The sequence below is a fragment of the Peromyscus eremicus genome, chromosome 13 (assembly GCF_949786415.1).
Source record: "Peromyscus eremicus chromosome 13, PerEre_H2_v1, whole genome shotgun sequence".
Taxonomy (NCBI): Eukaryota; Metazoa; Chordata; class Mammalia; order Rodentia; family Cricetidae; genus Peromyscus; species Peromyscus eremicus.
This window is the reverse complement of record NC_081429.1, coordinates 23,897,110-23,913,114: the sequence shown is the minus strand read 5'-3', so window position 1 is coordinate 23,913,114 and position 16,005 is coordinate 23,897,110. Positions and strand designations below refer to the sequence as shown.

The 16,005-nt window shown below is 42.2% G+C and overlaps 1 protein-coding gene across 1 annotated transcript in view; it reads right to left on the bottom strand.

Moving 5' to 3' along the window:
• Window positions 1-203: 203 nt before the first annotated feature.
• The window catches only part of L3mbtl4 (L3MBTL histone methyl-lysine binding protein 4), a 211,680-nt gene continuing 195,878 nt past the window's right edge, over window positions 204-16,005 (bottom strand). The window contains exons 13-14 of the mRNA XM_059278761.1: window positions 9,751-9,924; window positions 204-294 (exon numbers count right to left, since the gene is read on the bottom strand). Coding sequence (XP_059134744.1) covers window positions 210-294; window positions 9,751-9,924 — 259 coding nt within the window. The 3' untranslated portion in view covers window positions 204-209. The remainder of the gene's footprint in view (window positions 295-9,750; window positions 9,925-16,005) is intronic.

The window sequence follows — 16,005 nt, the reverse complement described above, 5'->3', positions numbered from 1 at the left end:
TGAAGTAACAGCACTTGTTATTTGCAGGGTGGGTAGCACACCATGAATCTCAGAGTCTCTTGACTTCGGGTCAGGTTCTTGGCAACACTCCCTACCAGAACGAGGAAGCCAAACAGACAGAGAAGACAAATGCCACAACGAAGAGTCAAAGCCAGAAAGTTCTATGCTTTTGCTAGTGTTGGGTTTTTGTTTTTGTGTTGTTGGTTTATTTATTTTTTTTTACCTCTGAAGAGATTATCCAAGTCAATATCTTCTTTTCCTTTGATTTTCAAACACTTTGCCTGCTGTACAAGTCTGGCAAAGAACAGAAATAAAATCTAGATTCATTATCCTGTGATGTAAGAATAAATCACGATACCAGCACAAATTTAAATAGAAACCAGCAGAGTAAATGACAGCGAATTAGTAGGTGTTTCGCTGCACAGTCTCATTAGAATGTTTTTTCAGTTTAAGATTTAAAGAAAATAGGAACTCTTGTTCAGAAACCCTGACTTTGAAAACTGAACCTTAAAAGTCTTTCCCTCCACTTACCCCAGAGAATGATCTCTTCTGGCTTGAGGAGTCATCTGGGACAGTGGGTAACAGGGTGGTAGGTGGGTAAATAATAAGCACTATTCCCAATTTGGGCACTTATTATTTCAACCAGAAGATTATAGACACTGAGCTCAAACAAGTGTATAAAGTAATTTAGTTGCATTGCTGAATGTCAGAGAATTAATTAACTTTTGCAATGTTGCAGAATACAGTGAGGGCTAATTCTGTAACTCTTTCATCACAGGACTTCATTAAAAATCGAGATTCCTGCTTCCTAGCAAGGACTGAAGTTTTTCAAATGAAACTTCTCCAGGGTTGCTAATTAGCTACTAATTAATTTTAGGTAGGCAGAACTTGAGATAATTCATTTATCTGCATATGTTTATGATTTTAATAAACATATAACAATGTGCTTTACACATGTGTTTTCTTAGTGCAGTTAATGGTTTTCATTTTATCCCCACCGACAGGCCTATGAGCTGGTCATGATAGAATGGGGGGAGGAAATGACTCCACTACCCAAACTCTATCTAGAAATCAGAATTGCTTATAGATAAACTGACATATTTTTATCTATAGTTTTTATCACAGCAGAAGTACATCTACTCTTTAGATAGGTATCTTCCTTTTTTTGATCAAAAGAACAAGAGAAAGTTTGAATTGGGACCCCATCTTTGGACCTTCTGCTACAGTGAACAGTAGTGGGCGATTCCAGGCAAGGAGCTGAAACTGGGTGCAGGAACCCCCGACTCAATGCCTAGCACTCAGTTCCTAGCTCTGTGAGTCGGATTGAATCTTTAAACACTTGAGTTTCAGTGTCCAGTCTGTGACGTACAACATACAACATGCCTAACTGGGTTGGTCTGTGCAATTAGTTAAACAACATATTTGTAAAGCACCATCAAGGCCGCTATACACTATTGATCTTCATACAATCTGTGCAGTGTTTTAACAATTCAGCGTATTTAACTTTCTTTAGATTCCCTGTGTATCTCTATGTGTCCTCAGGATTCATTTACATTTTTCTAGCAAAGAGTGCGAACTATAGAGAGAGGATTTAAGCGTAAGTAGTGAGTTTCCAATGGTCAATGCCGGATGCTGGGTGTCACCAACCCCTGTGCTCAGTGTCACAGCACAGACATTTTGTAAAGAAGCTGGGGGAAAGGAACAATTTTAGTGCTGCCCACCCGTTTTTGGATATCTTTGGGGATTTCCCCCTCAATTTTATAAATTTGATAGCATTTTGAGTTGATTTGAAATGCCCTGACAACATCCCTCTGCAGTCTATGCTGGTAGATCTATCACACAAGATTAAAAAATAGAAGCTTGTCTGCTTTACATGATGTTGGTGAGATTTAAAACTATTTTAAAATAAATGTATCTGGTGGCATTTTTTAAAAATGCAAGTCATTGGAATTAATCAAGGCTATCTTTCCATTAAGTCCCAATTTCAAATGGTTACATCATTAAGGAGATACCCAAGCCAAACCTTGTAAGCAGTTTGGACACTGAGAAATCCAGATGCATAAGGGCTCCCAGGCTCTCACTTCACTTCGCCTTATTCTCACAACAATATTCAAGACTTGTAAAAATGGGAACTGAGGCTCAAAAACACCGGACATCTTGCCCCTTCTTAGACACACAGAGTCCACAGTGCAACTAAGACACAATGTCAAGTCTTTGGGCAGTAAATGTAGGTTTTCTACTGTACCACAGGTCATCTCTAAGAGGCATGATGCCTACTGTTCCTTTATTGATAGGAGAGGCCTTTGGGGGGACCTGAGAGAATATGTCAACCACTTTGGCAGAAATGCCTATACTGTGCTTAGTTTTAGGATAGGAGCTGGCAATCAATGGTCCACCAGTCAATTTTTACCATGTTCTGGTTCACAGAATTTCCCAGTAACACAGGCATAGTTCCTGTCTGTGGCTACTTTTATGACAGTAGCTGAGTTGACGGTGGTAGCACATATTTAGTATCTGGTTCTTTAGAGAAAATGTTGGCTGACCATTGTTCTAGAAGTAAAGAAAGCAGCCTATAAAGTCAGAATGTGTATAACACACATGTCTGACACTTATTTGTAGGTAAATAAGTGTCAGAAGCACAAGGTCATTCCTTGGCCACCTACGGAATAACACTCAAGGGATGGCTGTCACATTGAGGTAGGTTGAAGGTCACTGCCACACCTTTCTGCTACAGTTCTAACAAGTCTGCCCTATCTTTTTTTTTTGTTTTTTTTTTTTGTTTTTTTTTTTTAAGACAGGGTTTCTCTGTGTAACTTTGTGCCTTTCCTGGAACTCACTCTGTAGTCCAGGCTGGCCTCAAACTCACAGAGATCCGCCTGGCTCTGCCTCCCAAGTGCTGGGATTAAAGGCGTGCGCCACCACCGCCCGGCATGTATTCTTAAATATAAGAATTGTTGCAGATTAAAACCACTTAATGTGAATTTTGTAGAGAGGGAGGATTCACCTACATACTTGTATGAAGATGTAGACACTGAGGAGGTAAGGATGTTAGCAGAAGTGGCTTCAGTTTGCAGAGATGAAGAACAGAATAGGAATGAGAAATGTTTGACTCTTAATAATTCTCTTTAGTCTGTACCAGTTAGGCTGCTGGATGGAAATGGTCTGTATATTATTAATGTTTTTATGTTTTATTTATTTACATTTTATGTGTATAGGTGTTTTGCCCACATGCATGTCCTGGCAACTGTGTGTGCCTGCTTCCCGTGGAGAACAGGGGTGTCAGAAGCCCTGGAACTATAGTCATGGACCGTTATGAGTCATCATAGGAGTGGTAGAACTGAACCTGGATCCTTTGGAGGAGCAGCCAGTGCTATTAAATGCTGAGCCATCTCTCCAATCTGGTACATTTTAATTTTACTCCTCTATATTTTCTAATTTTCTTCTAGTAAGCAAGTAATGATTTTATAATGAGAAAATCATGTTAACCATCCCTGGTTTACTACGCAAACGAATGGCAAAAGATTATTTAAAAGTCCGATTGGTATAAAGGTGAGAAGAAATGCCTGTTGGAGCTCAGGCAGTGGTTATTTTTTTTGGGGGGGGGTCCAGGAACACTAATATTTGCTTCACACGAGGAAGCATGTAGGCCTTAGAACACAGTGTTCTGTAGAACTTAATCACTAAGAGCCCTAGCCGAGGAAGCACACCAGCAATCCAGAGATTCACAATAAATTGGAAACTGCCTGATGAGAGAATCATTCCGGGAAAGGTCTCTTTCAGGATCTCACTGACCAACACTGGGTACTATGTAATGTTCAGCAGGACTGAGGCTTTCTGAGGAACAACATGGCCGCCTAGCAGGTGCTGAAGGACCAGGACCCTGGGACCTTATGAATCCTTCCATAGCACCCCAGCTGATGGCTTATTTCATTTTTGACCTGCAAATTCAGCAGGATCTTTTGTTTCCTCCTTCCTTAGTGTCTCCCAGCTACCCATGGTCTTGGGGACTCTGCTGTAGGGAGCTGCTGAGCATGTTGCAGGCATTGTCCTTTCTTTTATCCCGTGTGACTGTTCCCTAAGCAACCGCACTCACCCGCCTCTTGGCAGCAAAGATCACCAACACACCAACTGTCCAGTCGACAGCCACTAGAACCCATTACCTTACTTCTGGCCCTGTCCTGCCACAGACCAGTGAGGGTAATTTTCTTATTACTAACAAGGATAATAACATAAATCTCTGGCAGTTTTGTTCACTGCTGTATCACTGCAGTCTGAATGGAGCCAGCCCAGATGTTTGCTGAAGGGATAAATGCTGAGGGAATGGATGGATAGCTTTAATTTCAGGATCCAGCTGTGGTCAGGGTCCCACATTCAGCAAGGTAAGTGTTCCTGAGCCACCTCTAGGATACAACCCGATTTAGTTCTGATGGTGTTTTAGCACTGAGTGGGCTGTGGTATGGGATAGCAAGTAGAGGGACCAGGGGATGTCACACAGCACAGAGTCGCCACCTCTATGCTGTGTTAATGGGGGAACATGGTTATTCGCTTTGGTCTCCTCATTCTTATATTGAAGAAGTTAGCAATCATGGATTTCTTGATTAAGGGGCTTAATTTAGTTACAGATGCTGAATTTTCTCTCCAACCAAGTAAGTGAAGATCTAAGTTCCTACTGGTCCCAAGATGATTGTTAAATGAGGACTGTAACTAGGCCAATGGTAAGGTTTTAAAGTCAGCAAATTGTATAAAAGTAGGAAAGAAGATACAGAATCATGACTTCAAGAGTCTTCGCAACGTGCCAGGCCAAGCCACAAGATGTGGCTTTATCAACATTTATCTCTATCTACATATGCCTTAATTCAAAATGTAATATACGAGCTCTCAAATTTGCATCCCTTTTTAAAGCAGTGGGGGCTCTGGGAGGAGCATGAATGTCAGTCACTGGCTGAGTGAACCTAGATGCACTAAAGAACTTGTAACGTAAAATGATAATGACACTAGAAGGCTGGAGCACCGGTTCTCCCACTTGGCATCTAAGGTGCTTTGAGGAATGAAAGGCACACACAGAAAGGCACAGAACAGACACATGTAGACACACGTGTGAGCTACTCAAGGGTGACAGAGCAAAAGGGCGGAGGGCTAAAGGCAAGAGAGGAGCTGCCTCTTCCTTGACTCTGTCTCCCAAGGCCACCAAGCCTCAGGCACACATTGGGTGTTCAAGTCTACTTCACTGGCCGAGTGCCTACTAAGCACTGGACAGTATTCTAGGTGCCACAAACGTAGAAGCATAAAATGCAACCTCCTCTCCTCATGTTGGCTGGAACTGCCCAAAAAAGGTGCAGAGAGAGCTGCGCCATGGGCAAGGGAGGAGCTGTGGATGGGAGGCAATGTGGAGCAGAGGGCAGGAGTAGACACACACTGCTAGAATACAGACAACACTGTGGCTGACAATGACAAGGGTAGGTGGGGACACCCACAACTGGTCCCAAGCAAAAAGGAAGCCCGGTGCATTAAAGAAAATCTACTGACTAACACAGAAGGTTAATATATGGAAAAACTAACTGTTGTATTTTGGGGAATGGCCCCATAGAAGGTTATTTTATGTTACAGCTGATTTGAGAGGTGGAAAGGAACTAGTTGGTTCATGGTAGTGCGATTTATTATCACAGTCATTAGGAGACAACTCCATCATGTGCTGTTTGCTCTGATTATCGCAATTTCCCCAGCTAATTTTTATTATCAACACAGACCTTCAAGGAGCATATAGATGTATGAATGTCAGGCATCGGGGAAAGCAATGTGGCGTTTTCTTTGCTTCTTAAATTAAAAACAAACACATTAGTAGCACTGGCTGTAAATGATAGGAATTTTAGTGTATGGTGGAGTTGTCAACTGTGCAAATTTAATGCTTTAGTGAACACTGCTTTGGGGGAGGTAAAGGGAGTTTTGGAAGAACACTTGGGTAAGAAAAACCTGAAGAATGCTCTCGTCAGACTTGAGATAAAGAGATAGCAGAAAATACAGGGGCAGCTGCATTCCACAAGGAGTTATGGTTACCATGAAGACATTTATTGGTTCTCATTTTACTGTCCTTCCTTTAGTATATTATGGTGAAATGTGTTCAAGGTGGGGACTTTAGTATTATATGCACTGCAGATAAGAGAAAGCACCTGAAGGGACACAAGGTAGGAATTTTATTTTTATACAGTAAGAAATGTTTGTATCATGTATGAGCCTAAAACTCCTAGCAGAAGTATAAATGGGCAAAGTATACTCAGCTAGGCCTTCAAAAAGCCTCACACTGTCTTTCTTCCTTTGGGCTGAATGTAATTGAACGTGCTTAGGATCTGAAATTAAGCATTTCTGTATTCAAACTCCAACCTCTCTACTGGATTGTCTGTGCCATTTTTGGACACTTTTGCCTAAACTTTCTGAATCTTCAGTTATCAATGTAGCAAAATCAGAATAAGAAAAACACCAAAGCTAGGGCTTTTATAATGATATGATAAAATTAACAAAATGATAAAACATGAATTGCTTAGCCCAAAGGGACTGGGTGATTTCAATACTAAGACAATAGGAATTGTTGATATGTCCTATGTTTTTAGTTCACTAGACAGAAATAAGCTGGCTGCAATCCGGTGATTTAGGTTTGGGTCCCAGAGCAATAGCCAAGAGGTCTCCACTTCCCAAATACAGCATCCTCACTACAAACAGCAAACTGTGGTGACAATAATCTCCATGCTGCCTAAAGCACAAAGCTATAAGAAGCTCTAAACAGTTAAGAGCATTAGGGGTGCTTCTGTCCATGCAGGACACACCTCAGTGAAAACCAGGCAATCTGTCTCCACTCAATGCACCATGAATGCACCATTACTTACTCTAGCAACACAAGAATGAAGAATATAAACATTTCTTTAAACTAAAACAAGAGAATACACTTCATAAAAACTAAATATATATTTTCAATAGTTGCTACCTATTATGATACGGTGAGTCTGAGTTTTAAAGGTAAACACAACTTGAATATGAGAGTTTTCACAGGTCAGTCTTACAGACATTGGGCTTATATATCCTACTTGGTTCTACAATGTGACCCTTTAATATATTAAAAAAAATGTGACCATAAATAGACTTTCTATTACTGAGGGAAGTAATAGAGTCATAAATATACTACTAGTGACCTCACTGCCAAGATTAATATAATAATTAATATACAATATATATGCACATATATATGAGTGTATGGCTAATATATATGAGGTAATGCTATACTTCCATTTGAAGTGTAAGAAGTCTAGAGATGCTAACAGGATAGAGTTTGTTTGCATAAGAAATGACAGAATCCTGTGCAAAACTCGGGCAGAGAAAACACATAGAAGTCAAATGCTCCCCTCCATCTGCATTTGATCTTGTGATTTCAATAATCTGGGTTACAGCCATAGCAGCCCCAAGGAGGGACTACCAGGGAAAGGGAAGGGAGATGTAGTTGATCTGCTCGCAATCAGCCCATGGATCACCCAGTGTCGGTTTTGCTTTCTCTTTATTCCAGTCTAGTAACCAGTCATGCCACAACCATGAACAGGATCAGAGACGGGAGTGGGTGTAACCATGGTGCCAGTTTTGTGAGTGCAAGTGCTATTCTGACGAATGCCTGACCTTAAAGGACGGCTTTGGACTTGAAAGCTGAGAGCGATGGAATGACAAGCCCACTTCCTGCTGCAACTTACACAGCTCCCAATGTACACAAAACAGGATTTGACACAATAGGGTCACTTGAGACTTTTGCATGGTGTCATTAGCTGTTCTTTCTCTCTGTACTAACTATTCTACCTGGTATACTTAAGTGAGAAGCCCCTCAGAAATAGTAATGAGAAGTTTGAGATGGGGTGATAAGATCCCATGTTTGCTGGGGAAAATTGATTTAGCTAGCCTCTGAGATGATACAAAAATTTCTAAACGCAGTTCAGAGACCTGCTTAGTCTTGGTGATTTGTGACATTGGAGATGAAAATCTAAAATATTTACAGGGGTGATGGGCTTAACTTTCACTCAGGGAAAAACACAGCGGAATGTAGCAAAAAGAAAGAAAGCACATGAGTGCACTCGTCTCTATGACTTTAGAATAAATAAGCCTTGTTCTCAGAGAAAATAGTTTAAAAAAGAAAAAAAAAGGGGAAAAAGCCTCCTTCCATCGAGAACAAGAAGGAACACACATGCTCTCAACTACTCAGAGTTGTAAACAGTGTGGGTGTGAACAAGCAGAAAGAACAACCAGACCCTGTGAAGTGTCAACAGAGGAGTGGGTGTGCAGTAGGTAATAAAAACGCAAGACACAGCTACAAAAATAGAGGCATGCGTGTGCATGCGGAGGAACCATGCAACGAAGAGGAGGCTGAGTTGCAGTTGTGTGCTGAGCCATCAAAATCAAAACAGCTACTTAACAAAAGTGAAATGTCCTCCACATGTTCTAAGCCACTGGTATGAAAATAGGACAGATCTATAGTGCAGCATGCCACATACATGTGACAGACAGTGTGTCCACTGAGCCCAGTTCTCCCACTGAACATACGTAACCCTGGGACTTGGGGTGTGAAGGGGCCAAGGTGTTCTAAGGGATATCACCCATGTGATAAATCCCAGAAAGAGTGTGATTCTGAAGTTTGAGACAAGGAATAGACTCTTCTGTTAATCACAGATGATAAAATGGGGTCTCATGGCCTAAAGAGGGGTTTGGAAAAAACACTTGGTTACCACTTTTCTCTAGAACAGTGGTTCTCAACCTTCCTAATTCTATGACCCTTTAATACAGTTCTTCATGTTGTCATGACTCCCAACCATAAAATTATTTTCCTTACTACTTTATAACTATAATTTTGCTGCTATTATGAGTCTGAGTCATAATATATTCATATATATATATATATGAATATATATATATATATATATATATATATATATATATATATATATATATATATATATCTCCATCCCCTGGAAGAGTTGTTCGACTCCCAAAGGGGTCACAACCCACAAGTTAAGAACCACTGCTCTAGATCCTCCTTCACCTCAGTATTTGTCTGGCTCCCAGTGACACACTTATGTTTGTTTTTTTCTGTGTTTGCAATCCCTAGCAGGGAAGATGGGGTTCTCTGAAGAAAAGATATTATTTAGATTGCTTGCTTGAGTTAAAAAAGAAGTCAAATAAGGTTGTATCTGAAGCTTCTCAGAAAACAACTACAGAAATAAAAAATGAAAACTGCTACAGAAAACTGTAAATTTATATTTAGGAAAGTAAACGTGTCGCCACCGCCGCCGCCACCGAGTTAAGTTAGAGAGTAAAGAGAGTCAGAACTCATATCTCAGGCATGTGTGAATTAAAGATGACAGACAAGTAACTAATCCAAGGGCATCGTTTAATGTGACTCCAGGGGTATGAATTCTCAGCTCGTGCCAAAAACTTCGCTAATGAAATGAGTCCAGAGAACAAAAACGTTTGCAAGAGAAAAGGGAATCTTTTAGGACTATACATTTGAGATGTACTTTCTGTTGTTTACGGACAATCTGTACATTCAGAAAAGAGATCTATTCAAATAGTTTGATGGAGGAGCAAGTTAACTCTGTGAGATACTAAATATGACGTTATCCAGAAGAATTATCTTGGCGAAATGTAGAGAACTAATACTAGTAATAAATTCATTCTATTAGAATTCCATATGGTTACTTTCTGGTTCAAGTTTCCAGAGTTTCTTACCTGGACTGACTATTCATCTTTTCACATTTTCCATTGAAATTCAAATCACGGAGGTTTTCTGATTTGGAATGTGAAGACTCTGATTCCAGATTTGTCCCTGTTTGGTCTCTCAGGCGGTCTTGAAGTGTCGCCTCCCTCTTCAAGTTCATGTCTGAGTACGGGCATCCGAAAGCACTAGTTTGTGTAAAAAGGAAACATGGCTGTTAGTTTATCATGATAAATCAGGGCGCGATGTCGTCAGAATAGACATATATCTAACATTTAAAACTGAGAGACTTTCTTCTTTCGAGTGGACAAACTCTGAATGTACCGATTGTACGTCAGCAACAGAAAGTACATCTCAAATGTATAGTCCTCCCACATTATCTTTTGAGAAAGAAAATCTCTAGTTGGAGGCCATTCAGCAAAGTATCGTAGACACATTCATCAGCATGTGCAGCATTTATAATTTTGGGAACCTGCAAACCTAAGACTAGCCTCCAGATGTGCCTCCCAGGCAACAGCGAGGAGGATGCCAAACACCGGTTCCCTCAGGCTGTGCTCTCTAGTAGACAAGCCCTTTTTACCTACTTGTTCCACCAGTGCTGAAGGTAGCTAAGAACCTCTGCCCTTCCCCGAAATCATCAGGCTTTGGGAGCTTAACAGTCATGTGTACAGAAACACTATGTCTGCATTTCTGTGCTCAATCTTCCTATTCTTGTTTGGTGCTGAGGGCCATGGGAGTATATAGCAGGTGACAGCTAGTGTTTGACAAGTTGACCCACCAGATATATAACTTTCTGTTGGGGAGCCTCGCCTGGCAAGGCCGTAGGGTCACTGGCTGTGGAAACGGGTTGTTTTCTGTCCGTAATTTTCTCATGTGACACCACTACACCTCCCTAAAAAGAACAGCTATGGGGTCCCTTCCACAGCCCACTGGTAGTATGCTTTACATCTTCGGGCACACATTTATCTGTGGATGGTCAGGATGATGATTTCTGCTTAAGCTGTATAATTCTGAGGTATAGAAATAATATTAGACTATTGTTCTTTACTGACGCAGGAAAGTAACAGTATTCTCGGTCACAAAGACAGTTAATTTTAGACTACAGAACAAATTCAAAACAGACTAAGCTGCCCTTGCAGAAAATACATAAAGACAAGACCCCAGGTGTTGTTTGTTGATGATTCAAGGTCAAAACTGAAACAACTTTGATATACATAACTCCCTGCAATAATTTTCTTTCTACATGTACCCCTATGACTCAAGGTTCAGCCTGCTACCGTTATTGTTAAGTCCTGAATTTCAATGTCATTCTCTGTCTGGGAAAGGGCTACATGCTTGGCCATGCATGACTGGCTGGTCAGCATGACTGACTGATCAGTGCGACCTTCCTAGTCTGAGAAAAAACTGTGTGATTCATCATGTGTTATGAGATTGGGTCGGACCCCTGACAATGTAACATATAATTAATTGTCCAAAGTTTTGCTACAGGAGGAGCAGAAGCAATGTAGAGAAGGAAGCTATGCAGAATGTGAGTGAAGTGTGTGTGTGCTGAGTAAGAGTTGAAGAAGAAGCATTAGAGAAGTTGAGAGAAATGTGAGAGAATGAATGAGAGAGTGAATGAGCAGAGTAAATGAATGATGAAGAAGAAGTCTATGTGTGTGAGTGAGTGTGTGAGAGAGAAAGCTGTGTGAAAGAGCTGCTGCTACGTGTAGAAACTGTGTTAAGAGCTGTATGAGAGTGTGAAGGAACTGTGTAAAGCGTTATATGGTGAAGTAAAAGAGAGTGTTACCATCAGAAAGTGTGTGTGTTTCCTTATTTTCCCATCAGGTAGAAAAAGTCTAGCCCTCAGATAGATAAGAATTTTTACTAAGCCCTCTCTACTCTGAGGTGTTCTTTGTGCTACCCTGGAGCAGATCTGGGAGCTGGCCTTCCATGCACGGTCTGTGATAGTTCAGGAGGACTGTACTCCTAGGTGGCTAAGCAGACCACAGCCCAAGCGGCCTGGGGCTCTTCTTCCTCCTCATCATTGTCAAATGGAATCCTGAACTAAGAATGTTGGCTTTGGTCGAGGGGTCAGCTAGAGCACATGATCCATCTAATCAGGCTCTTCCACATGTCTGTGTTCATGGTCCTTCCTCCAAAAAAAAAAAAAAAAAAAAAAAACTTCAAACATTTGCTGTTGATAGCTGCAGAGTAGCTACTACCAGGGAAAGTGAGGATGCCACAGATTGTGGGGAAAGGTGCTTCCTGTCTCAGGCTCAGAGTTCCCCACAGTGGAGTGAGAGAGAAGCAAGGCCAACTCAGAAGAGTTTCCATGGAGAAACACACATGCGCATGCACACACACACACACACACACTGTAAGACAGACATTCCCACAGTTTCATATCAAGATCCATTAGACAGTGGCTTCTATTATCACCTCATTGTTAGAAGAAGCGACATCTAGAGGAGTCTGTGGCCAAATATGTCGATGTAGAGACAGTTGGCTTTTTCAGGAATGCACTTCCTCTTTACTATATGTCTGCTTATATTGTACAAAAGAAATTCTTCATGAATACATGAAAGCTGCATCATGGACCAAAGGCAACTTCCCTCTGTCTATTGTAGAATGCGTTTTCCAGAAGAGTCTGTAAGCATGCGCACTCCAGAAGGGCTTTAGTGGCAAGTTCTATCTAGAGTGGGTCTCTAGAATTGGAGTGGAGTAGCCAGGGCCCAAGCCTGGCCCAATGTAACAATACAGGACTGTGTCAGTATCACAGTATCATGGTTGACCAACAGCCTCTGCCACAGATAGGAAGGCCCTTTCTGCGGCTATTATTAAATTACACAAATTAGTGCTGGTCTATTGGCTTATACATCTTTCAGTTATTGATTACAGTAATATACTATACATAATAATGTAGTGAATCCCCTAAATGAGTAATTGCTAGGGGTTAAGCACAGTAGAGAACACAAATCTGGTAAAGAAGTTAAGACACTCATACCAATAAACAAAATTCATAATAAAAACAAGAAGTCTGTTGGGTGTGTACCATAGGCCATCACAGTAGTGGGTGTTCCACATACATCATTATCACAATGCAACAGGTTCACATCACATGAACAACTTGCCCATTCTCTACACTTTCTTGGGAAGTCCCCTGGTTACCAAATTATTAGTCCCAAAGGTGGGCAGAGGTGGAAAAAAATCTCAAAAAGGCATGTTAAGAAACCCCTGGCATAGATCAGACAGTATCAGGCATGAACAGGAAATCAGATGGATAGGGAAGTGGAGAAGGATCTGGAAGGAGTTGGAGGTGGGATAGAGTATGGTTAAAAAAAATACTGTATAAAATTCTCAAAGGATTTTTAAAAATCATGGCATAATTTTTGTGCAGAGACATTGGGGGTGCCGATACACACAGTGTTAGGTCGGGGACCTGCCCAATAGCTGGGAAAACATGGTGAGTGGCCTGAGATGAAACACTATTTACAGCAGCATAGAGCAGGTTATGTCTGTTAGGCTGCACCGTTGGAGATCTAAGAAAGCACCTTCTGCCGAGAAAGGCTAGAAAATTTTACACTAACAAGAGAGACTGAGAAGTCTTGTTCTACACACAGCAGCTACTTGGAATCATTAACACCCATCTGACACAGACTCCCAGTTTGAAGCTTTAATGATCAAAGCCATAAATTTATTTAATTTTTAACCTCCTGTAATAACTTTAGGTGACTCTTGCTACCTGTTGTTGCCCCCACCCCACCCCCACCTCTCTGGCTTATTGGTCCGGCATGGAGAGACAGCGAACACAGAGCTTTCTTGTTCAGTACTTTCTTGTACTGGAAGAAATTTGCTGTCCTGGAACTCCCTTCACTATTCAGTGCATGGCGTCATTCAGCATTTGCCTATGTGCTGACAGCATTCTCAACCTCTTGGACTCCATGGCCACTAGGAATTCAAAACCAAACGGAATCCCTGGAGCATCGCTAGAATGAAGTAGTTTCTGATTCAGCCAGGCAAGGCACGTGAGGACCTGGATCCCGATGATAGCCTGTGAGGTTCCCAAGAATATATTCAATGACAAAAACATACCTTGCAGAAGAGCCTGGTGAAGAATTTAAGGTACCGATGGAAGGTGAAAAGGAAGCACAAAAGAAGCGGGAAGATGGAGCTCTCAGATCTAATTGTCTGCAGCACTTTGGGCCTCAGAAGCAAGGTTATGAATAGGCTGGGAGCCTGGGTCTGTATTGCGACACTGATAGCCTGCATTCTCAACAGAAAACAGTTCATGTAGAAGAGATGGCATGCTGATGGTGGCCTCCGTCTCACAAGCCCAAGCCGCTGCCCTATAGGCATGCAAGTGTGTAAGGGCACACGAGGTTCTGTAGCCTAGTCACATGGAAAAAAAAATCAGTCCTTGAAGAGGTACCAACCCCTTGAAATCTAACTCTGCATCTTTAGACTTAGCTAAATATTGGGGAAATATTGCTCTAAAGGGAATAAAAATAGAAATAAAATAGAACAGAAATAAAAATAGCCAGCATAGAAAATTTCTGTGCTGGCTAGCTTGAAGTCAACTTGACACAAGCTGGAGTCATTTGAGAAGATCTCAATTGAAAAAAAAAAAAACAATGCCCCCACCAGATTGGCCTACAGGCAAACCTATTGTGCATTTTCTACATTAGTGATTGATGTGTGTGTGTGGGTGGGGAAGCCTATTGTGGGTGGTGGTACCCCTGAGTAGGTGGTCCTGGGGCAGATAAAAATTAGGCTGGGCAAATCTTGGGGAGCAAGCCAGTAAGCTGCACCCTTCCATGGCCTCCGCATCAGCTCCTGCCTCCAGGTTCCTGCCCTGTTTGAGTTCCTGCCTGACTTCCTTCAGGGATGGACTGTGCTGGGGAATTGTAAGCTGAATAAACCCTTTCCTCCCCACGTTGCTTTTGGTCATGATGTTTTAATCACAGCAATAGAAACCCTCAGTGGCCTGTGTTGAAATTGCATTGAGTTAAGCCTCTAGTATTCAGGGTCTAACAGCACTGGTCTGAATGATGGAGAAGTATAATAAGATCCCAGGTCACTGCGGGTGGAGACAGAGAGCAGACTGGCTGGCTGAGGAGACCCACAGGCAGCAGGAGTGTTGGCTCTTCTGATGGAGCTGACCACGTCATGTTCCTCCTTAATTCACAAAGGAACTGGTGTTTGCAGGGAAGGGAAGAGACATCATGATCTATTAGGCTGGCCCACAGGAAACTGAAACGTGGACATCGGGAGTTTCATACGGCTCACTCAAATCCTTCATAAAACACTGTCAGTGCCAGACTCTTTAACAGTCAAGCCGATGAATAGGGGAAGTAAGCTAAGCAAGCATAAAGCTGAAAGACAGTTGAAGCAAGCAAGGGAGTTTATTCTTTTGACAGATCCCTTTTACCTCGCCATGAAACAGTCACAAACACCATTAGTGACTCACAATGCCAACACTATGAGGTATTAATGATTACAATAAAATGTGGTGGATTTGTGTTGAGAATATGCAAGACTAGATTTTAGCATCTGGAGGTAAATGGAAACACAAACCACTCATGTCTTCAGAGCAGCACTCTGAAGGCAGCTAGCTCTGCCTCTGCGTGTCAATGAGGTCAGTGTGTGGGAGGAAGCGACTCAGGCAGCGGATGCCGAATCCCTGCATTTGGTGTCTGGCCAGGAGACCCTTCTGCTCTTCTGTCCTCCTTCCTGTCTCATCAGGGACGTCTCATCCCAAGGGCTGCTGTGGTTTCCCTGTTCCCAGGTCCCACCCTGATGACAGGAGGCCAGAGGCGATTCGCCAAGCCCCATCCTCAGATTTTACAGGCACGAGGTCCAGAAGCAGCAACAGCAGCACGTTCTGGCACCCTGGAATCTGTGTGCCTCTTCTTTTCTGAAGCCTCATCAGTCTAGTAGGATTTGGTTCCCCTACATCAACACCAGCGTCGGTCTTTATTTGAACATGTCCAGCCACCGCCATAACTAGAGTCTGGGTGCTCCGGTGTGGCACACTGTGGTCCAGCTTTTCTTGCAATCTCACCCCAGGACTCAACCCTTATCCCCTAACCTCAAGCCAGGAAGCACAGATTCACTTCCCATATGCCACCTTGCCTATCTTTCTAACCCAGAATTACATCCTATTGTGTCCTTTGCCTCCTAACTGAGATCCTGACTAGCATCTCGGATTCTTGCCCTCTGGCTTCGGTTTGTCGTCTGTGGACTCCGCTGACTGCTCAGAGACCTCAGGTTCTGAGAACCAAGAATTA